Source organism: Ziziphus jujuba, chromosome 7, assembly GCF_031755915.1.
Source record: "Ziziphus jujuba cultivar Dongzao chromosome 7, ASM3175591v1".
Lineage (NCBI taxonomy): Eukaryota > Viridiplantae > Streptophyta > Magnoliopsida > Rosales > Rhamnaceae > Ziziphus > Ziziphus jujuba.
The window spans coordinates 1777178-1799157 of record NC_083385.1 but is presented as its reverse complement, the minus strand read 5'-3'; the positions used below and the strand labels follow the sequence as shown (position 1 = coordinate 1799157).

General features: G+C 34.1%; 5 protein-coding genes across 7 annotated transcripts; 3 read left to right on the top strand and 2 right to left on the bottom strand.

Moving 5' to 3' along the window:
- Positions 1-791: 791 nt before the first annotated feature.
- LOC107404975 (ethylene-responsive transcription factor ERF017) lies at positions 792-1940 on the top strand. Its single transcript, XM_016011986.4, has one exon. The coding sequence runs from the start codon at positions 916-918 to the stop codon at positions 1528-1530; it is 615 nt and encodes a 204-aa protein (XP_015867472.3). The 5' UTR covers positions 792-915; the 3' UTR covers positions 1531-1940.
- Positions 1941-3634: 1694 nt separating this feature from the next.
- LOC107404986 (ethylene-responsive transcription factor ERF018-like) lies at positions 3635-4296 on the top strand. Its single transcript, XM_016012000.4, has one exon. It carries the CDS (start codon positions 3739-3741, stop codon positions 4138-4140), a length of 402 nt encoding a protein of 133 aa, XP_015867486.1. The 5' UTR covers positions 3635-3738; the 3' UTR covers positions 4141-4296.
- Positions 4297-4791: 495 nt separating this feature from the next.
- On the bottom strand, positions 4792-9316 carry LOC107404985 (beta-galactosidase 15). Of its 2 annotated transcripts, XM_048478587.2 has the most exons (17): positions 9166-9316; positions 8948-9072; positions 8621-8829; positions 8456-8522; positions 8231-8323; positions 7997-8140; positions 7797-7885; positions 7597-7702; positions 7403-7490; positions 7202-7320; positions 6947-7108; positions 6643-6836; positions 6435-6538; positions 6236-6345; positions 5676-6115; positions 5258-5534; positions 4792-5149 (listed from the first exon to the last, which is right to left on the bottom strand). In XM_048478587.2, the coding sequence occupies exons 1-17, from the start codon at positions 9173-9175 to the stop codon at positions 5039-5041; spliced, it is 2448 nt and encodes an 815-aa protein (XP_048334544.2). In that variant the 5' UTR covers positions 9176-9316; the 3' UTR covers positions 4792-5038. The 2 variants fall into 2 exon arrangements, with proteins under 2 accessions (XP_048334544.2, XP_048334543.2); XM_048478586.2 differs by lacking the exon at positions 9166-9316 and having other exon boundaries at positions 8948-9134.
- A 3987-nt stretch (positions 9317-13303) lies between these two features.
- On the top strand, positions 13304-14535 carry LOC107404979 (FCS-Like Zinc finger 13). Its single transcript, XM_016011991.4, has 2 exons — positions 13304-14028; positions 14148-14535. Exons 1-2 carry the CDS (start codon positions 13406-13408, stop codon positions 14305-14307), a joined length of 783 nt encoding a protein of 260 aa, XP_015867477.3. The 5' UTR covers positions 13304-13405; the 3' UTR covers positions 14308-14535.
- A 617-nt stretch (positions 14536-15152) lies between these two features.
- LOC107404978 (oligouridylate-binding protein 1) lies at positions 15153-20576 on the bottom strand. 2 transcript variants are annotated; one of them, XM_025068898.3, is made up of 12 exons: positions 20163-20576; positions 19199-19260; positions 18719-18821; positions 18403-18479; positions 18224-18285; positions 17958-18045; positions 17713-17788; positions 17584-17614; positions 16994-17113; positions 16397-16518; positions 15925-16098; positions 15153-15610 (listed from the first exon to the last, which is right to left on the bottom strand). In XM_025068898.3, exons 1-12 carry the CDS (start codon positions 20241-20243, stop codon positions 15338-15340), a joined length of 1269 nt encoding a protein of 422 aa, XP_024924666.1. In that variant the 5' UTR covers positions 20244-20576; the 3' UTR covers positions 15153-15337. The 2 variants fall into 2 exon arrangements, with proteins under 2 accessions (XP_024924666.1, XP_015867476.1); XM_016011990.4 differs by having other exon boundaries at positions 16397-16482; positions 20163-20575.
- Between the last annotated feature and the right edge of the window lie 1404 nt (positions 20577-21980).

Genomic DNA, 21980 nt, shown 5'->3' with positions numbered 1-21980 from the left:
CATTCCGCAGGGGGTTCTTCACCGCGTCGTTTGAATTCTTGTTTGAAATTGGTTGGTGGTGTCAAGCACTCCTACTTAACTTTGCTGAGCTAACCGTGCTTTGAAAAGCCCTTGACGCTTGCCTTTGATGCTCACGTGTATGATGACGTTGCATGCCAGTGACTGTGCAAAATTCCTATGGGAACACCACGTATGAACCTTCCCTCCTGATGACCGTATTTCGTTGGGTCCACTTTCCTCTACGACTTTTCCTCACTTTTTTCTTTTTTTTTACTTCCTTTTTGGTCTACACTTGCACAGTTGGAATTTCCACAAAAATATTTTTGTTCTTAAGAATATATAATATATAGAATCTGCGATTAACTAAAAACATATACTATTAATCAATGGAAGAAATTAGCATTTTATATCATTAATAAGCATATTAAATAGTAGTTAAGCTTAAAAATATAATCTAGTAGTATAAAATTAAATAAAAAGCCGAGAAAGATCAAGGTAACCGTGTTTAGCCCGTGAGATATCAAATTTGAGCACGAGATAGTAGAGGCGCATGTGCTTCAAAAGAATCCGCCACGTGTCCGCCCTAGGAAGAAAGATAAAAAAATTTTATAAATAAAAAGTTTATTTTAATTTGGCCTTTTGCGGCATTCGGAGTGATGACATTAAATTAAACGCGCCTATTATTCAGTGTTGACCCCACCGTCAAATGCAAAAGCAACGTTCAGTCTACCCACAGCGTACACGCCCCACACCAGACACTCACATATATAATGCAACCGAGCCGCAAATTCCTTCACATATCCAACAAACGCAAAAACAAAGGCTAAAAGAAACATAAAATCAGAATCTCAAAAAAACAAACAAAAAAAATTCCTTTATCATCCTCTTCAGTTTTTTCGAAGGTCAATCCTATTAATGAAGCGGACTGAGACTGTGAAGCCCGCCGAGCGTAGCGATAGTCGATACAAGGGAGTGCGTAAGCGCAAGTGGGGCAAATACGTTTCCGAAATCCGATTACCGAATAGCCGCGAGAGGATATGGTTGGGTTCCTACGATACTGCCGAGAAGGCGGCGCGTGCATTCGACGCGGCCCTTTACTGTTTGCGTGGTCGTACCGCCAAGTTTAACTTCCCCGACAATCCTCCCGAGATTGACGGTGGCCGCTCGCTGACTCCGGCTGAGATCCAAGTGGCTGCGTCCAGGTTTGCGAATTCGGATCCCCAGAAGAGCAATTCGGATGTTTGCATATCCGAATCGCAGTCGCAGATGGAATCCGCATCATCACCTTCTCCGTCGGTTTCTGAAGGGAGTGGAACAGTCCAGTTGGATAGTGACACGACAACCGACGGGTCGTTTTTGGATTTGTTTAGGACAATGGGTTCGGGTAATTACGCATCGGATTACGGGTTATTTCCGGGTTTTGATGATTTTTCGAGCGATTTTTTCAATCCTCCACCTCCACCCGTCGATTATGGAGAAGACAACGTTGATGACGTTATACCCCAGGATTCATTCCTTTGGAATTTCTGAAGCAAAGGCATTACTAGAGTTTCTTTCAAAAACTGGTTTTTTTTTTTTACGGTTTTTGAAATTGAGGACTCTGTTTTTGCGAAACATTTCACAAAAAAACAATTTGGCTGTTTTCATTATTATTATTATTATTATTTTTTTTTTAAGTATGAAAACAGTTAAAACCCAAATTCTTTAAATTTAGATTTAAGAATTAGAAAAATTGTTTATCAATGCAAATCAGACGAATATTTTAATCCGTGTAATGGATGGACCAATTTTTGAACGGGCCATCTTTCGATCTGATTCTTGTTTACTACAGTTTGTCTTCAGCCGTCGATCAAAGTGTAAAGCAGTATACATATTGTACCTATTTCATTGTATTTGTTGATGGAACTGATCAATGAAAATACTGTTATTGAAATTTTCAATCCTTTTTTTTTTTTTTGCTTTACAATTAGAATAACTCTTTCATATACATTTGGCTTACCAACTAATTAATCTTATCTGATAACCTTCAATCAGTCGCATCAACTCACTTAACAATTTTCAATCAATTGCATCAGAAAAAAAAAATATATATATTATATGTATGCAAATACATGCATAAGCTGACTGAAAAAAATGGGTTCCTAGCTGATAAATACTTGGATCAAATGCATTGCATTTGGACAATGACATTTCAAACATTTACTTCACGTGGAGTTTTTAAATACATTAAAAAGATAAAATAATTATACATATGCATTTTTTATTTTTTTTATCTTCATATTTATATATGTTTTATTCTACTTTCGGAATTTTTTATTATCTTTAATGGATTAGTAGAGATTTTTTATAATCCTCAAATTTATGAAAGCATATATATATGAAATAGATATTTAAGTATTAATTAGGACATCATACAGAACCATTTTAAGTGATTCTTTTGTACATAAATAAATATATATATATATATATATATATTTTATCTCATGGGTACAAATTTTATAAAAAAACAAAAACGGTACTGGTATGATAATTTATTTGTTTCAATATTGTATTAATTTTATTATTATTTTTTCAAACTTTATATTTATGATTTTTTTTTTCCGTGAATATATATATATAAATATGATCAATTATATATTATCACAAACAATCATGTTTATTGTATTTTACCATGCACAGCAAGGAAATATAATATTTTTATCTTAATATGGTCTATTTATAAATACATACATCTTTTAATTTTACGGTTACAAATATTGATATATATACCATACATTTTTCTTGAAACATAATATTTTACCAAAAGAATATTTGGTTATATATGCTAATTAATTACATATATTTGAGCGTGGAATGATATTTATATCACCAGGTAAGATAAATAATACTATTTTCAATATCTTTCATTTCTCCTCGGACTTCTATGTAATCAATTATTTTCATGTAAACATTTATAACCACAGGTACAAACAACTAATATAAACTTTTGACAGAACAATTACAAACAAACTTCCCACATATACTTTTTCTAAGTTATAAATATGTTTTAAAATGAATGTATAATATTTTATGTAATTATATGTATTTTATCATCAAAAGATGACAAATATAAGTTTTTTTTTTTTTTTTGGTTAGATATAATTTTGATTTATTGTCGCTATTTGAACTCCTTTATATTTGTTGCTTTAGAAAAGGAATGTAATATGTAAATTGCATATACAGAAGCAGTAATTTTTGTGTCCAAATGGAATGGAAATTATTCAAATACAAACGGAATTAAAGAAATGCAGAGAACAATCTGCGTCGTTGGGGAAGCAAACGCGTGAACTTCGGGTGACCATTTTAAGAAAGTGGTCAAATATTAATTTTCAACTATTTTAGTTGAGTTTTTGGCTTTGGGTCATCGCGCACGTGTTCACCATTCCACAACAAAGTCAACCACGCGTAACTCCCTAAAGGGATCGCGTTTTCCCAAATCCAACGGTTCACAAACCATCACATATTTCTCCTGTTAATCCAAATAAACAGTGCACGATTTTAATATGTATTGTCGCTCACTACGTGGCGCGGTTTAGACGACTCCACGCACCCAAATGTTTCGTTTTTTAAGTAGGTCGGTTTCTACTTTCTTTTATAAAGGCTGGACCAAAGAGGTTGGTGCAAAGCAAACCACCGAAAATTAGAAGGAAAGTAGTTGGAGCTCTGCGCTTTAGCACACGAAGTGAAAGCCTGAAGAAAATGGTGAAATCGACATCGACGACGAGAAGAGGAAGAAGGAACGGGATTTACAAGGGCGTGAGGATGAGGAAGTGGGGAAGATGGGTTGCAGAGGTTCGGCAACCAAAGAGCCGACACAGAATATGGTTGGGTTCTTACAGCACGGCGGAAGAAGCGGCTAGAGCCTACGACGCTGCCGTGTTTTGCTTGCGTGGACCGTCGGCGCTGCTGAATTTCCCTGAAAGCCCGCCGGAGATATCGTCAGCTGGGGAACTGTCGCCGTCTCAGATTCAAGAGGCTGCTGTGAGACATGCTCACAAGGTGGGAGTGGCCCAGAAGTCTGGGATTGAGGGTGGGGGTTCGATTGCTGGGTTTACAGTGGAGGAGGATAGAAATTTGTTGTATGGCGCATATTATCAGTAACACCAACTGACTAGTGTGGGGACCTTCTAGGCTCTTTTCATTTTATTTACCTATTTATTTATTTATTTTTATTTATTGGGGTCAATTTAGTAGTGGTTGGTCTGCATTCTTTTGTTTGGTTTCTGGATCCATAATAAATAAATAATCTTACTTCAACTGTTGGTCAACTTAATTTCTTTACCGTCTTAAATGGTTTACTTTTGGGTCAATATTGTTTCTGTGCTCGAGACAGTTGTACCTTCTGGATGATTGTTTTGTTTGTAAGCTGTCAAACTGAGCGATATATTATGTTCTCACTAGTCAGTATCAAGTTATATATCGCACTTGGAGCAAACATTAGAATACCCTGAATGAAGGAACTATTTATTTACCTTTGTCCAAGCCTAAAGGCAATGGGGGACAAACTAGCTATTCTATTTTCGGTACGTGAAGAAAAGAATACGAAACTCCTCATGATTAGCGGAATAAACTAATCCTCTTGGAATTATCACTAAGTTTAGAATTGCAAAAATAATTAAGTAAAAACATTCAACTGCTTTCTTTGGAGGGAGGCAGAGCATGGATAATGGTTAACAGAGCATCATTTATTTAGACAATATCATCAAATTGAGATAGTAATATAAAAATGGGGGTAATAAACAGAGATTAATGTCCAAAAAGTTAACAGAACTCATCCTTTATTACCAAACTACTACTCCAATTCATTCATCAAAAAAAAAAAAAACACTAATCCGATTCCAATGCTATTCCCAACGTCATAATTAACAAAACTGATCTCCTAAGAAAAAATTAATAATAATAAACATTGCTTAACTAACATTAGTACTTAAATTTAAATGAATAGTATTATAAGCTTAAATCATAAAAGTTAATGTGAAGAAACTGAGATAATCCGAAACTAGCAAACGGCCTCCACGGCAACCCTCTTGGTGACATTATCGCCACAGCTAGCGGCGCCAAATTTGTCCTCTGAAACATCAAGGATACACGATTCTTTGCCAACACATTCCTACAAAATTAGAGGCATATATATAATTTTAACATTAAATTCCTCACACCACAATAAATAAACAAATATAATAAGTACGAGATCATTCAATAACAACGAAAGCCTTACAGTGTGGAGGATAGAAAGAACGTCCTTTGAACTCTCACAGCTGCCTTTCTGGAAAGATCCACATGCGCCGTCTGGGGTACCAAAACTAGCAAAATTGATGGCTGAAATTGGGTGGCCTTGGCATGACAGTTCCACTGTCTTGTTCTCATAAGCATTTGCGCATACTATTCCTGGTCTCACTGTTTGGAAATTCACAAGCGATGGATTCCCACCAAGCTCTTCAAACAAAACCAATGTATTTACACCTTCCTGAAGGAATGACCGTGGAACATGGTACCTAATTAACCAAATTTCAATTACAGTCATGGGTCAGAATTATTTTTTCATTCACAAATTAATTAAAATAGAAAAATGCAAGCAATTAAAAAAAAAAAAAAAAAAAAAAGAGTGTCCAAATTAGTATCTATATAATATATACCATCTCTGAGTAGGCTGACCACAGTTTGAAACACACTTTGAGTCAGTGTAAGGACCACGATAATCACAAGCATCAGTGCTGCAGCCATCCTCAGCAAGATAACTAGGCCAATATCGACCAATATTATGGCCATTGACCCAAGCAAAACCCTTGCCCAAACCTTGAAGATCAACCACCACTGGATCAGTACCCAGAGGAGCTTTGAAAGTGGTCTTGTACCATGTCATCATTCTGTTCGTGGGCAAGTCATTTGCAACCCATTTTGTAGCAAACTTGGAATCCAAGCTGTAGAATTTATGTTCAATACCCCTCAACCCAACCTTGTACGTCCATTTGTGTGCAGACAAATCTTTGATGATTTGCTCATCACCTTTCGTTCCAACAATTGCTACCTGGTCGGCTATTCCATTTTGTACCATATCAAAATGGGGACCATAGTTCTGATTATTCCAAAACAAACATATATATACCATATTAATAACAATAAATTATTGTATTAAAATTTTCTTTAACAGAGTATCATCATTATTATGTAATTACAATTTGGGTATGTAACATACCTGGAATCCAACAGTAGCACTGAGCAATGAAATCAGATTGTTGCCAGGGTTAAGCTTCACACTTTGTTCATACACATAGTTGGCAACGCCATATTTAGCCCATTGAGAACCTATATATAGGATTTGGACCAGATTAGAAGAGATTAATTACACGCGAAGAGGAATTCAATATGATCTATTAGGAATTAATATTACGTACCAAGATATTTTCCATTAACATAGGCATGGAGAACTTGACCAGTGGCATTAACCCGGATAGTCATATTATCACTCCAAATTGGATCATCCTCCTTGAGTTCTAGACTGCAAACACAAAGATTAAACAAATCAAAATTCCATAAAACTAACTGCACGATGCACATCTCAATGGAATAATCAATAAATATATTTAGGTCTTGGTAGTTTACCTTGTCATGTACCAGAGGTAATCACTGGCATCATTCACTACTTTTTGATCAATAATTTTATTTACAGACACATGTCCTTTCCCATGAACAGCGGTGGCATCAATATTCTCAGGCTTCCATACCCAGCTAAGAGCAACAGGTTCATTTTCGGCCTTATTTGGTTTCTTTTCCATAACAGATGTTTGAGTGTTCACCTAATTAATAGTCACCGTATACACGATTAAAAGAATAAGCATTCCATATTTCTGATTAAATTTCAGATAATTAAGCATAAATATAACATACAGAATTAATTTTATACTACCTTCGCAGAGTTATATACTTCGGTTTTGCAGTCAGGAAGAAGGCTGACAGACCAAGCAGGCACTGTGTATTGATTCCCTTGGAATTTGATTGTAGCATCTGTTGTTTGGTTTGTGTTGCTCAAAAAGCAGCTCGATGATTGATTTGTTGCATAAACAGTGGCCTATAAAAACATGTGTTTAAAGTTGCATCAGTACATTATAATTTGTTTGTAATTATTTAGATTAATTAAAGAAATTAATTAGTAGTTGCTTACCGTAACAGAGTTGCCAAAGTCTGTGTTGTTAACATCTCCATGTGTAAGAGTAAACTCAATGGATTTCAACACCTCGTGAAGTTGTTTCAAATGCCCCCATTTTGGTTGATTCAAATTACCTTTCAAAAAATGCCAAAAAATTAAGAGATTTATGAAGAGATTGAAAAGGTTAAAGTATATATGAATAGATATTTTGTTTACCATATTCATCAAGAGGAGCATCATAATCATAGGTGGTGGTAATATATGGACCACCCGCTGTTCGACCGAAATTAGTCCCACCATGATACTGTATCAAATTAATATAAAAAAAGAAGAAGAAGGATAAATTAGCAATAGATTATTTGAAGTCCATTTTTATATAAAACAAAAACTTTAATTTTTAAGAGTATAACCATGTAGTAATTCTGAAAAGTGCCTCCAGTCTGGAAAAACCGTGCAACTGCATAAGCAACATCTTCAGCAGTCCTGTGAGGGTCTTTGCTACCCCAGCTCTTAAACCTATATCAAGAAAATATATATATATATACACATATTTATAATTAAACAAATATACTGTCAGATAACATAAACCAATTACTGAAATAATACGCACCAGCCGGTCCAGTTCTCGGTCCACATCTTAGGACTGTTGGGATTGTTCGGGGTGAATTGGTCACAGTACCAACCATTGCATGTGTTAATCTAATCAAAAAATTAGTTTGGATTATAATTAATTTAAAATATGATTTGTTATTATAAAAATAAAAATAAAAATGATAAAAGAATTGGTGAGTAGCTAGTAGTAGCAAGTACCATTGGTTGTGGGGCATCGGTTTCTTGACACATAATCCATGGGACACCAACGTTAAGGGATTCAGCCATATTTGCACACCAGTCAATATATGCTTTTCCAGCGTCTCCATAAGAGGATATGACATTCCCAAATTCATTCTCAATCTGTTCAATTCGTTTTTAACGTTTATTCAATTACCAAAAATATAACATTGATTTTGTAACTTTATATAACACATTATAATTGTAATATACCTGAGTAATAATGATAGGACCTCCTTGGCTTGCAAAAAGCTTCTCATTCTTCATCATATTCACAATCAAGGTTGTAAAATTTTGCATCTCGTTCTGGAAAAATAAAAGTGTAAAAATAATGTTAAAATATACCCCAAAACAAAAGTATTTAATATTAATTAACCCCAAAAAAAAAAGAAAAAAAAAAGAAAAAAAGAAAAAAAGAAAAAAAGGCCTTGCAATTACCATAAACACAGAGTTGGCAGTCCTCAGCTCAATTCCAGGCAGGTTGTGCAACCAAACAGGAAATCCTCTATCATAAATTGAATATAAAAGTAATAATTAATTAATAATAAATCTTAAAAGTAATTAATAAGTAATAATAATATATAATAAAAAGAAAAAAGTTACCCATAGTTCCACTCAGCACAAACATAAGGACCAATTCGAAGAACTGCATAAAGTCCTGCATCTTGGACGGTCTTGATGAACCTGACCAGATCGTTATTACCAGTAAAATCATACTGGCGTCTGACAGGTTCATGCAAATTCCAAAACACATAAGTTTCAATTGAATTCAATCCTCCTTCCTTTGCTTTTTTTATCAAATCCGGCCACATCTGTTTTAATCATTAATTCAACATATGAGTTACAATCATATTATACTGGTTAAATAAAATATAATGTACATATATATATATATATATATATCGAAAATAAATAAATAAAACATTATACCTCGGCAGTGCTACGAGGATAGTGAATAGAACCAGAAAGCAAAACTCGACGTTGGCCATCAATGGTGATAGCTCTTCCATCATACGAAACAGTTGTTGCAGAGACGCAGAAAATCAAAGCAGACACTATAAGGCAGAAAGCAAATATCCGATTACCCATTGTTCCTACCATTGCAACTAATCGATCAAATTAATTCCGGGAGATTAAATAAAACTCACACATGAACATGCATATATATAGCTTTTAGAATATGTGAAAATCCTAACAGATTAGATCGAGTGAATCAGCAGTTAAAAGTCTGCTATAATTAGGATTGTATGAATCATTAGAAAGTTAAAACTGAGTACAATTCAAATACTCATTTTTCATAGTTATCTGGAATTAATTATGTATTATAATTATAGTCATACTATATTAATATCGATTATGTGTTGTTTTGATAGAGATTTTATTGGTTAATACTATACTTTTTCTGCATTATTAGGCAAATTATTAATATTCTTTCTAATTAATTAGAAAACTGATTGACCGATTTAGCTATTTTCTAGTGAGAATCAATTTATTACTTGTGCGGTAGAATTTCGTCCGTCTTATTCAATTTACTAGTCAACATAGACAGTGAGTCTGTTCTGGTTTGGACTTTGGATAATGTCAATTACTAATAAATAAATCCGAATATAAAATATAATAATGCTTTTCTATTTGTATTTGGAAACAAATACTATTTATCCTCCTAAGGAAGAAATTCTTAACATGTTTGTTGTCATATTTCATAAGGTAATTTTATTTTATTTTTTTTGAAGAAAAGAAGATTATTGTTAAAAAAAAAAAAAAACAAAAAAAAAAAAGAGGAATTGTAAGAACAAGATATTTATTAGTCATGAGCGTAAAAAAAAAAAAATTATATATATATAACAAGACGGGGAAATCAGATAAATAAAGTAGTAGCGAGACCACAACTTGCCGTGTTGATGGTAAGTTGGCATACCCCTTTTTTCTTTTCTTTTTTTGGTTGTTAGCAGCAATTAAGTAATACAATTTTACTAATTTAGTCATTATTACAACACTTGGTCTACAATTGATGTATCCATACCGTAACCTTGTTTGGACCAAATTAATAAATTACGAACCTTGCACGAAGAAATTTTTAATTTTGTTACTTTTGTTGTCATTGCACTTCCTCAATTTGTTCCACGACCCTATGGAAAACTTTGGAAGTGTTGGGCGTGTGGGGATGGACAAGTATGGAGGATATTATCCAAATCAGATCGATATTACTTCAGCTCAATGGGTCATTAATTTGGAATGCCAGGTCCATTGCTGATCTGGTGGCTACGAAAACTCTGTTTTTTAATTATGAATTCTGTTGTCGTTCTGATAATTCTGGTTCAATTCCCTCTTATATCAGCTTAGCCATTATGGCTGAGGCTTTTAAGGTAGTTTTGTAATCCTTCTTTTGGGGCTTTTTTGGGTGCTTAATAGCAATTTTCATTCAAAAAAAAAAAGCATTGGGCCTGATTTACCCAAAAAAATAAAATAAAATAAAAGAGAGAGAGAAGTGTTAGGACTGCATTATTGTAATAGAATAATATGTATATCTTATAATAAAACAGCAGATGGCTCCCAGTTTCTGAAGAAAACTTCACCAGGCTCATTTTCTAGGAATATATTGGTCCTTAAAAAAATTTATCTTTCCTCCAGCAAATATGAAATCATTACCATGGATTTCTGATTCGATATGTAATCATGAAACTTCATTTTTTTATTCTTTATTTTTTATCTTTCCAAAATCCAATTTATAATTGTTAATATATATTTGTGAAATGTAATTAATTTGGATGAGAAAACGCCACAGTTGCATGTAGAATATTTGCAATGATGTTGCTAGATTGTATATATGCTAGGCACTTTAGGATGTTAAAAGTGATTCTACAAACTTGACACTCAATTTTTTATTCTAATAAATACTCATGCGTACAACTACGCATGTTGCAAAAGTGCTTCTTCTTTCTGTTACGATTTCAGTTTATTTGTTTCATGCAATTGTTTTAATTAAATCTGGCACCCTAACATAATTTTTTATGATGCTTTTTTTAGTGGGGGTTTTATCTTATGGATGTTATCGTTGCCGCTAAATAACAGGCTTTGTAATTATATTTACACCCATGTCAGTACCCCTCGTAACCTAACAATAATAATAATAATAATATAATGATGATAAGGATAACGAAAAAAAGAAACAAAGGCTAAACAGGAGCATTAGACTTCATTCAATGGCCAACATTGGTCTCATCAAAGTGATGATTCTTAGTTCAAGTTAGAATTGGTCCCTTCAAATCTTTCATGGATAATAATTATAAATAATTCTCATTAATCACATAAAAATAAGCGAATTTTTTTTTCCTCTGAACAGCTAGAGTGAAAAATTAATAGCAATAAAGCCATAAAAATACTACTTATTGTGCTTTTTATTTTAAGGGAGCATAATGGAGATCCCAAGAAATAAACTATATGTGTTACTTTCACTGTGGATTTCACTGGATTTGTTTGCTTAAAATATTAGATAAAGAAGATGTCAATTGCGTATTGAAAACAACACTTGCTTCGAGATAGTAGTTGAACTCGGACCAAACAAAAAGCTACTTCATAAAGTATTAGTATTAACTAATATATACACAAATTTTATATATTTCAATTATTTTTATAAAAATAATTTAAAAAACTAATTTCAGAACAAAGTAGGTCTGCTTATTACATTATTATTATTATTATTATTATATTTGTTCCGTTGATAGATACTTATTGCATTTGTTATGTCTGTTGTTTGTTGACTCATAACTCATAAGATTTTATAAATTATGTATTCGGCAATTAAGAAAAATTAAATAATCATTTTTATGACTTATATAAAAAATAGCAATCATGCAAATATTTCTTTCTTAAAAAAGATATAGAACAAATAATTAAAATTGAATATACCAAATTAACCTTGTTGGTTTAGGAGTGGTTTTACAAGGTAAACCTTAACTTTGTGAAAAATGAACAATACTTGTACAGCATGCATTACCCCTACTTAATTTGTTTTCCATTTTATACCTCTATAAATAAATACAATCTTTCATGGATTTTTTTTTTTTTTTTTTTGGGGTAATATACAATCTGTCATGGATTAGAACCATATAGTAAAGAGAATATGATGGTTAATATTGCCATTTTGATTTCATGAATGCCCAACTCGAATAATTCGTAAGAAACAAAGGCCCACAAAATTTTACTATTTTAATTAAGAGAAAAATCTTCTTGTATTAATAGGGAATAATTTGCTTATTGGGGGATGGGTGGGACCTACAATGCATTATTATAGAATAAAGGGCCAAAAAAAAAAAAAAAGAGAGAGAGAGAATTTCTCACTAAGCATTGCAATCTACACCTCATTCTCCCCAAAGACAAACTTGGAATCACTTTCAAACACGAAAAGTAAAAGGAAATTTGAGAGCTTGTCAACATCTTGCCACCTCAAAATTGTGATAAAAACTTGGTGGTCATTTTCACCGAGTAGACTCGCCCTACGGGCTCAACTCAGTTCGTATGGCACTAATGGGCCTTTACGAATGAGAGTTTCAAACATGTCTTTCACACGTGAATTGGGTCCCGCATTTTCTCGTCTTTATTTCGTAACTTGGGCACCCGGTATCGAAGCTAACTTTTTAATAAGTGAAAATAATACCATGGGCCACCAGTTGTTTGGACATCCAAATGACAGAAATACCCCCCAACAGTTCTATCTTAGTACCGTCCCAAAAATCTCTCTAAATCAGCCATCTCACAGAAAAGCCAGAGAAAATAAAAGAAAAAGAGACAGAGAGAGAGAAAAAAAAAAAAAAAAAAAGAGGATCGCAAAAAAAATCAAAAGGGCATATAAGGCGAGGGGTAATTTGGTCATTTAAGCTCAGGACCGTCCAGCGACCCACACTTGGCGCAGGACACGTCGCTTTCGAAGACGAGAGTGGGGCCCCCCCAATTCCAGTGGGCTCGGCTAGCTCCACGATTGGTTTAGTAATAATTGCAAAACCACTTCACTTAGATGTTCGACACGTGCCCCTTCGTCCAACGGTGGTAAAGGTATTGCCCAAGGAATCTTTTATTGTGTATACCATTGTGGGCCATATCACCCAAGACTGGGTCCCAATCATAAGAAATGGACATTTTCTTTGAGGTTGGCCCAGTGAAAAGTGACGTTTTTATAAAATCTCCTTGGAATCCGAATTAATAGTTAAGAAATAAAAAATAAAAGCAAATCAATAATTTTGATTGGACTTTTTTCGAGCACCATATAAATCGAAACCAAACCATGGGCTAAGTCCACCCACTCCATCATTCATACTTTGGAGACCTTACATTAGCTTTTGTATAAAAAGTGTCACACATTTTCCCATTCCTCCATTATTTTCTAAATAAATGTATATATTTTTTGGTGGTAATATGTTGGGCAAGAGACCCAGACCGATGATCGGAAAACTATCAGAATTGTTGGTTTCCGGCAACCGTGCCGGGTTGTTCGACATGGCTGCTATGACAAGCCCAAGAAGTCCATTGGACCTCAAGATGCAATCCCCTAGAGGTTTAAAGAATTATGATGTTGGAGGTGTTGGTTTGGGTATAGTTGCTGCTTTGGAGAAATCCGGGCATGGTGGACGTGAAATTCTGGCAAAGTATGCGATTTGCAGCCCGAATTTGAATCGATCGGAACCAATTCCGGTGAATTCAGCTAAGAAAAGCGAGAGATTGACGAATGGTAATAATGAAGAAGCAGAGGAAGAGAGTTTGGAGAATTATACTTACGTGACTTGTAGACATGGACCCAACAAGACGTCCTTCACTAGAGTTTACTATGATGGAGTTGAACGTAGCATAGATAACAATCCAAGAAACGATCTTGGAAGAAGTAACAATTTGGGTATTTTCCATACGTCGCCGTCGAGCTGTTCAGAAGAGTTTTCAGTGTTTCCCACTTCGGATTTTCTCAGCTCTTGCCATTTGTGCCGGAAAAAGCTCCATGGCAAAGATATATACATGTACAGGTACAAAATTTTTGCCTTTTTTAGCATATTATCAATATGTTAATTTGTTATATGAAATATTGGATAACTTGATATGGATTTTATGGGATTAAAGATTAATGTATGATTTTGTTTTACAGAGGAGATAAGGCATTCTGTAGCACAGAGTGTCGATCGAGGCAGATTATGATGGATGAGCGAAAAGAACGGTGCAGATCAGAAGCATCAAGATCTGTGGATGTTTCGAGTTCATCTTATAGTAGAGACCAAATTTTCTCCACTGGTATTGTTGCAAGTTAACCATGTCAACGACAGTTCTTGCACAACAATACTATACATATTATCTTAACCAACCAGAAAACCAAAAGAAGAAAAAAAAAATATATATATATATATATATATAGGGAAAAAAAAAAATGAAACACAATAAAAGAAGTGGAAATTTTTGCTCGGATTTGATGGCTGACCTTCAATAATGTAATGAGAATTACCATCGTTTTTGCATAATGAGAAATTTTTCGTTCTAAATTTTACTTTGCAATGACGGTAAAAAAATGAGCAACCTTTTAGTCTTCACTTTCCAGCTACTCCAAAGAAAGAAACTTTATAATTTCTTTCACTTTCCCCCAGTATTCTTTACCATTTCTTATAATCATCCAATTGACATTGTGATAACAATAGAAACTCAATATTCAAAAAGAAGATGAAATTTTTTTTCAAAAAAAACAAAAGAAAGCAAGATTTTGTTATGTGCCCATATTATGTTTTATTTGTATTTACCTAAAACCTATCATATTTTGTTGTATTTATAGCAGGTTCAGATCTCAATGGTTAGCACCAAATTCACAGCTCCTATGACTTAAAATGGAAAATAATAATAAATAAAAACCGTTCACTAGGATTACACTTTCGTACGAGCTCGCTCTACGCAACGAATAGCCGTCGCATATTGACCGAAAAAAAAGAGCACAGGCTTGCAATTGTAAAGCTTAATTGCGAGCGTGGGCTGAGGAGGTATTCGAAACAGTAAGCTTAATTGCAAAAGAGGTACACAGGGACATCCTTTTGAAATCTTCTTGTTCGCAAAAGACGAGCTGTAATTAGCATCAAACCCTACTTAAATCAGATCATAAAAAACCCCACAATTGACACAGAAAAAACACACTAACCGTACACACAGTTAAGTATATGTTATTAAGATACATGTGAAAAATATAAAAAGGGGGGGAAAAAAAAAAAGGGGAAAAGTGAAAACGAAAAACAATCCTAAAGTTCTTCAATTAAACTTATTCCTCCAAGCCTTAGTATAACAGGGTTTTCCAACTTATAATTACTGATAGTACATAAGCTGCTGGGTGGTTGCAATATTCTGATAGCCGCCGTCATATAAAGCCTGACTAGCTCCAGCAGCACCCATTCCCATGGCTGCCTTCAAAGCATGGTGTCCATGTGGATGCATCAGGGCTTGTGCTCCCCCCATTTTGCTCAATGCCATCTGTCGTTCATAGGTGGCAGCCGCAAAACCTGGCATATGTACAACACTTGGTGGGGGAAGAGGGTTGGAGTTTGTCCCAGGTGGTGTAGGTTTGCTACCCCATGAACACTACAACATAAAAAGATTTCAATCCAACATAAGAATATTAGTATTTGCTACATCTATACACGTTCTATAGATGCTTCACAAATTTAATTAAGAAAATTAATCAGAGAAACAAAATATATTTTTAAGGTGCTCGACACCTTCCAGACACGAGCAATATCATGTAATAACTATCATTTAGCAATATCATGTGATTGCTAACACTTAAAATTCAACTTCCATCATAAAACTAAGATTTAAAAATAAATATAAAATAAACATAAACATAAACATAAACAGTCAATTTTATAAAATATAGAGAATCTCCAAGAGCATACCTTGATCGCTTTACCACAAAGAAGTCGAGCATTTCCCATCTGGATGGCAAGAGCTGCTTCTGCATGCGTACTGTATCTCACAAACCCAAAACCCTTATCTCGTTGCACCCGAACATCTTCAATAGTGCCGGCACCAAGGGCATGGAAATGACGATGGAGGTCAACTGAGGTAACCTGCATGTTTGTAGTGACAATGATGAAAAGAATGAAATTTGCATTGCGACAAGAAACACAAGTGTCAAAAAGAAAGGATATTGTCTTTTCAACGTGGGAAACCAAAGTGGCATCAACTTGGATCATCAGACAAATCTTGAAACATTGTAATATTTGACCTTTCATGTTTATTTATTCAATATATAATGACCATTTCATCTGACCTTTCATGTTTATTTATTCAATATCACAAGGGAATTTAATAAAAGGTCCATGCCGAGGGAAGACCAAAATGGTAGTAACAAATATCAATCCTGACCTCAGGAGCAAGATTGCCAACATAAACGGTGGTATACTGAGCATTGTTCTCAGGAGCATCTTCATTATTTTTCTCCTGACCATCTTCTGCATATGAGGAAAAAGATAATGGATAAAATCTCCCTGAGGAAGATAATAAAATGGAGAACATTAACAATTCAATTCTCAAGTTTCCATATCACATGACATCAACATCATTGAACAATGAAACTAAAGCTGCAAGGCTCTATGATGACAAGAAAATAGAATGTACATATAATATCAACCACAATACTGATCAAGCACAAACAAATTCCACAGAAATAGTAGACTTTTAAAAAAATAAAAAATAAAACAAAAACACTAAAAATTCATGATGAGCCATATGCTGATATAAGATCAAGGGCTGTGAAACTTTGCTTTAAACTATAGTTTTAACATAATTCACCAACAGGACTAGAAGTAAATCTTTGATTGCCACATCAAACCATCAAGGATCATACTCTAGAAAGTATCAATACAACCCAACCAGGAGAAAATTACTTGGCAACCTTAAGTAAACAAATCCAAATAGGATTCTACAGCCATGATAACGTGAAGTTCTAGATGATAAGCTCACCAGATGTCCCATTTGTTAGCTCCACAACACTTTTAGAATCTGAGCCCTGCTTGTCATCATTGTTAACAGAACCTTTTGCAGCCCAGTTACATCGAATCTGTCTGCTTCCAAGCCACTTGCCTGAGGTATGAACAAATCAATTACCACAATTTCTACATGTAAACATGGAAATATCACAATGATCCATACTGAATGAATATATCACTCTATAATACATCCAATCTAAAATAAGCGAGGACTAATATGTGTACATTTCCATAGAAGTGGAAAAACTCATCATGAGAATGCAGTACCAGAATTTCCTAATAATTTTTTTTTCCCCCCATAGTTCAACATCTAATTCATACAATATTCATCCAGATTTTTTTGCATTTTGTACCATCTATCCAACGTCAATTCTCAGTTCAGTTTCTAACCCACAGTTTATAGAAATCCGATAATTCCAACGATGGCAATCAAAATTCAAAAAGATGTCATACAACATCCAAGTTTTATTAGATTACAACTTTTAGACATGCTTAAATGTTAGAGATTACATGTACAACAACATTATTGAAGCAAAACAAATGAAAGAGAGCATATTGTCTTACCATTTAAGTCATTTATTGCAGTTTGGGCCTCCTGATAAAATAGACAAAAGCACAATATTAACACCCAACAAGCAGAGCTAAATCTGGAAGGGGCAAAAAAGGAAATGCTTAATATATCAACTTCAATACCTGCTGACTTCGGAAAGAAACAAAACCAAAACCCCTTGAGCGCCCAGTTTTCTGATCCCACATAACCCTTGCATCTCTGTAACCAGGGCACAAGATGTAACACTCGTGTTAACAAGTTTGAGTATCTCTTTAAACCTTATATACAAACTGAAACACTAGAATTTCCGAATCTACATTGCTAGTGCTAACTATTGGTAAAAGAATGAAAATTATAGAATAACAACAGAAATGAAAGTGGAACTTACGAACAACTAGTATAAACGGAAAAGCACGCATACAACGTAGCATCAGTAACCTCGGGACTCAGATCGCCAACAAAAATATTATGGTGACCTGTATTGCACAAGCAAAATAGCACAAGCTTTAAAAAATTGGGTTTTGGGGTGGGAGTATTTGGGAGAGGGAGAGAGGAGGAAAGAGGGGGAGAAGACGGGCGGGCCCCGCGGGGGGGGGGGGGGGGGGGGGAGAAGGAATGAATCACAAAAAAGTTGAAACCTGTCAGCACACAAACCTGATGTATCCTCTCTTTGACTGCTTGTATATGCCCAATTAACTTTAATAGGCTGCCCAAATCTGTTAAAGCAAAGCATATGGAGCATTTGGGAGATTATGACCAAGAAAACAGAGCAAAAAAATTTGAGTGATAGAACAGAGAAAGGATCAACCCATTCATTTAAGATTTGTACTTACAAATGCCTGCCATTAAGAGTCACAATAGCAAGAGCAGCTGATCTTCGATCAAAGTAGTCCACAAAACCATAAGAGGACTGTATGGAGTCAGAAATAGCAACACTGTGAATTAAAAATTTAAAGCAGCAAGAAAACCTACTGAAGCTTCTCATTTAGTCTAATTAAAGATGTTGGTAAAAACAAAAGCTGAAACTAGTGAAGCCCAAATCCAGAATAAAACAAACTTCAGGATCCCCATGGAACTCACAACAATGCCCTGTTGTTATTCAACCCAAGCAAAAAATTAAAATTGAATATTGGCATAAGGAAGCCCCACCTTTTCTTTCCTAATGAGCTTACATCCTTCAAGGGGACCAGTACTAGAAAAAACCTCCTGAAGAAGGGGTTCAGTGACCTGTGGGTGAATGTTCCCAACATACCTGCATTTATCACAAATTTATAACATAAGATACATGCACAAACCAAGCATGACTGTAAATAGAGTCAATATACATGAGGTTAAAGAAAATCAAACATACAAACAGTTACAGATTGTATGCTAACTACCGAAGTATTAAGCAAAAGATAGAAAAGGAAGAGAAGAAAAATGTTTCCAAGTGCCTAGGAGTAGAAAGCTATCACATACACACCATTTCCAACTTTTGAACCTAGAGAGAAACTAAAAATAGAAGGAAAGAGGCAGGCAAGTGCAAGACCCAGTTTCAAAACATCCTAGATGATAGAATTTATATAATAAAATATTAAAGAAAACAAAATACAAAAAGAATAAATTAAAAAATTTCTATACAACACTCACACACTGCGGCATGTACTTGAATCAAACCCAGGAGGCAGATTTCCACTCAAGATGGGCTCTATCTGCAAAATAAAAAAGTAAAAACAAAGAAAAAAAAAAAAAGGAAAAAGAAGAATTCCCTAAATAAAAATATCAACACTCCTCACAAGTACTTCTAGGGATACACGAAACAAAAATGATAAAAGACTAAAACTTGATATTCTTTCAGAGCACCCAGCCCAAACCCTCACACTCAAAAGAAAAGTAGACAGCCATATATCTTCAAGCCCAAACAAGTCCATCCTATATCAAATATCATCTCTTACAAAATTAGGATAACTACAATATATTTGTAAAAAAGAAACCAATCCACAATTTTAAATGAACACATCAATCGGTAGGGGCAGTAGTAAAGAAGGTTTATGCTTGAAGGTGAATTATTGGCAACCCATTTTCCTTATTTTCCATAAATTAGTTCTCCCTAGTTGAAACAATAGAACACGTAAAATACAAATTTAACTACTCATTCTTTAAGATGACAATACTGGCTACAAAACAGTATAAAGTTCATCACAACAGCCACGCACAAAAGGCCAAACCATTTAACTTCCAAATGTAATTATGTATATAACCTTATCATAACAAAATGTACCAAAACCAAATATGCACAGTTGGACACTCAGATAGCAGCAACAAAAAATTAGCAGCAGAAAAAATTTTCCCAATAAAAGTTTCGACCTTTGAGAAAACCCAACATACAACAGAGCCTAAGAATTCTGTAAAAAAAATTATTTTTTTCCCCTGAAAAAAGAAGCTGAGCCTTACTAAACATTTTTATCCTAAATTCCGATCGAAAACTAAGGGGAAGGGGAGAAAAAAAAAAAACATTTACCAACCCGAAAGACCCTAGGAGATGATTAAAAACAAATCAAAACATTTAAACACCACCAAAAAAGGAAAAAAGTGGGAGAAAATAGAGTGGAACCTGAGGGGCAGCCAAGAGACCAGGATGGTGGTACAGCGATTGCTGCATGATCGCCTGCTGTTTTAACCTCTGTTGCTGCATATTCTTCCAAAAACAAGCGAGCAAGGAGATACAGAAAAATTCAATCTTAAGGTACAAGATATATAAATTATCGTCCAATAGAAACGAAATCTAGGGTTAGGGTTTCAGACGAAAGAAGATTGGAGAAACAAACTTAAAAGAAAAAAAAAAAAAAAAAGAAATTTAACAAGGAAGAATACAAAAATGGAAAGCAAAAATAAACTAAAAGAAAAAAAATAAAAGAAAATAAAAAAAAAATAAAAAAAGAAGAAAAAGAAAACCCTCTGAAGGGGAGGGCGAGATAAGAACGACAAGCAAAAGAAAGAAACGAGAGATTAACCGGGTAAATGGTCGGACTGTGTCTACTTAACAGATTTTATAGTGATGGGCCAGTCCCTTTTTTTTTTTTTTTTTTTAATAAATATTTTCTGTACACGCGCGTTGTGTGTATGTGCCATGTGGAAAAGAAAATAGTTTGGCAATTAATGTGTAACAAAATGTCATGAGTAAATTTACTATTAAGGAGGAAGTTTTCCCTTTTTCTTTTCGTTTTTTTTTTTTGTTTTTTTTTTTGAATCAAAAGGACAAAGATATTCTCATAATTATTATATATATATATATATATGATCTTTTATGTATTAAATATCTCAGTATAAACATATGAAATTACTAACTAAAGAATAACCTTTAATAAATGTTAGAATTTTTTTTGAAATATAATTTTTTTTTTTGGTTAAAATACAATAAAAAGAGAAGCATTCATAAATACAAATATTAGTGTATGTAAAGAATTTTTACCCGATCAATTGGTGAAGAGCTTCGCAAAAAAAATTTTAAAAAACATGGTGAAGTTGGCCGAAAGCTAGTTATAATGACCCAATTGACTAGGCGAATTAAGGCAGAATAGGCTTAAAAACAAATCTTTTCTTTATGGGCTAAGACCCAAATCTCATTTTTGGGCCAACCCAAATCTTACACTGTTTTTCTTGTTGCAAATTTTACTGGACTTGGGATGCAAAACAGGCCGAAACAGTGTGTTACAGAGCATTTGATGTAGCCCAAATGATATCAGAACGAGTCTTTTACCGTCAAATTGATTTTTTAAACATTAGATAGCCAATTAGATTAGGTCCTTCAAATCGTAGGATAATATTGAAGTAATAGAACCGCACAACTAAAATGTTCTTTTTTTTTTTTTTTTTGGATAAAACACACAACTAAAGTGTTATAATATATAGCTTTCTTCAATTTCAATTCGTACTATCAAACCCTGCATAATATTGTCCTCCATTTTCACTATATGCGTAAAAAGGAGCTCCAACTACTAAATCTAAAAGCATGCTGTAATATCATGGAACAAAATAAGTTATGTATAACTTCGAGGAAGGTTTTTGATCATGCAGTTCTTGTTTGGTGGCAAAAAATGGGGTTTTTGGTTTTGGGGACCGCGAGAGGGACGCAGAGGGAGCTGTTGAGAAGCTGGAGAAAGACCCAGTGGTGGGTTTGAGAGCTGGCCCAGAAGAGACGAAAACCCCAAAAAAAACACTATTTGGGAAAATTTAGAATTTTGCATAAATAATATTAAGGCTAAAATGCATTTTAGTATCTTTATTTTCGTTTAAGGGCTGTAACCAAATTTTTGACAATCGTTACCCGTTATTGCCAATTCTGTCAAAACTATACCGACTCACATGATCAATTATTTGATTTTAACTTTTTTTCAATTTTTTTCTTATAATGTTTGTTTACAATATATTT

Bases quoted from the DNA above. Each gene is read 5' to 3' on its own strand.
- LOC107404978 (XM_025068898.3), bottom strand. From the start codon at position 20,243: ATGCAGCAACAGAGGTTAAAACAGCAGGCGATCATGCAGCAATCGCTG. The intron at 17,789-17,957 runs GTAAGTTCCACT...CCCTGGTTACAG, and splicing joins TCCGTTTATACTAGTTGTTC to AGATGCAAGGGTTATGTGGG. The intron at 16,099-16,396 runs GTCAGGATTGAT...ACAAACATGCAG, and splicing joins TTGGCAATCTTGCTCCTGAG to GTTACCTCAGTTGACCTCCA.
- LOC107404975 (XM_016011986.4), top strand. From the start codon at position 916: ATGAAGCGGACTGAGACTGTGAAGCCCGCCGAGCGTAGCGATAGTCGA.
- LOC107404986 (XM_016012000.4), top strand. From the start codon at position 3,739: ATGGTGAAATCGACATCGACGACGAGAAGAGGAAGAAGGAACGGGATT.
- LOC107404979 (XM_016011991.4), top strand. From the start codon at position 13,406: ATGTATATATTTTTTGGTGGTAATATGTTGGGCAAGAGACCCAGACCG. The intron at 14,029-14,147 runs GTACAAAATTTT...TTTGTTTTACAG, and splicing joins AAAGATATATACATGTACAG to AGGAGATAAGGCATTCTGTA.
- LOC107404985 (XM_048478586.2), bottom strand. From the start codon at position 9,118: ATGGTAGGAACAATGGGTAATCGGATATTTGCTTTCTGCCTTATAGTG. The intron at 8,324-8,455 runs GTAATTGCAAGG...TTATTTTTCCAG, and splicing joins CTGCCAACTCTGTGTTTATG to AACGAGATGCAAAATTTTAC. The intron at 8,141-8,230 runs GTATATTACAAT...CGAATTGAACAG, and splicing joins GTCCTATCATTATTACTCAG to ATTGAGAATGAATTTGGGAA.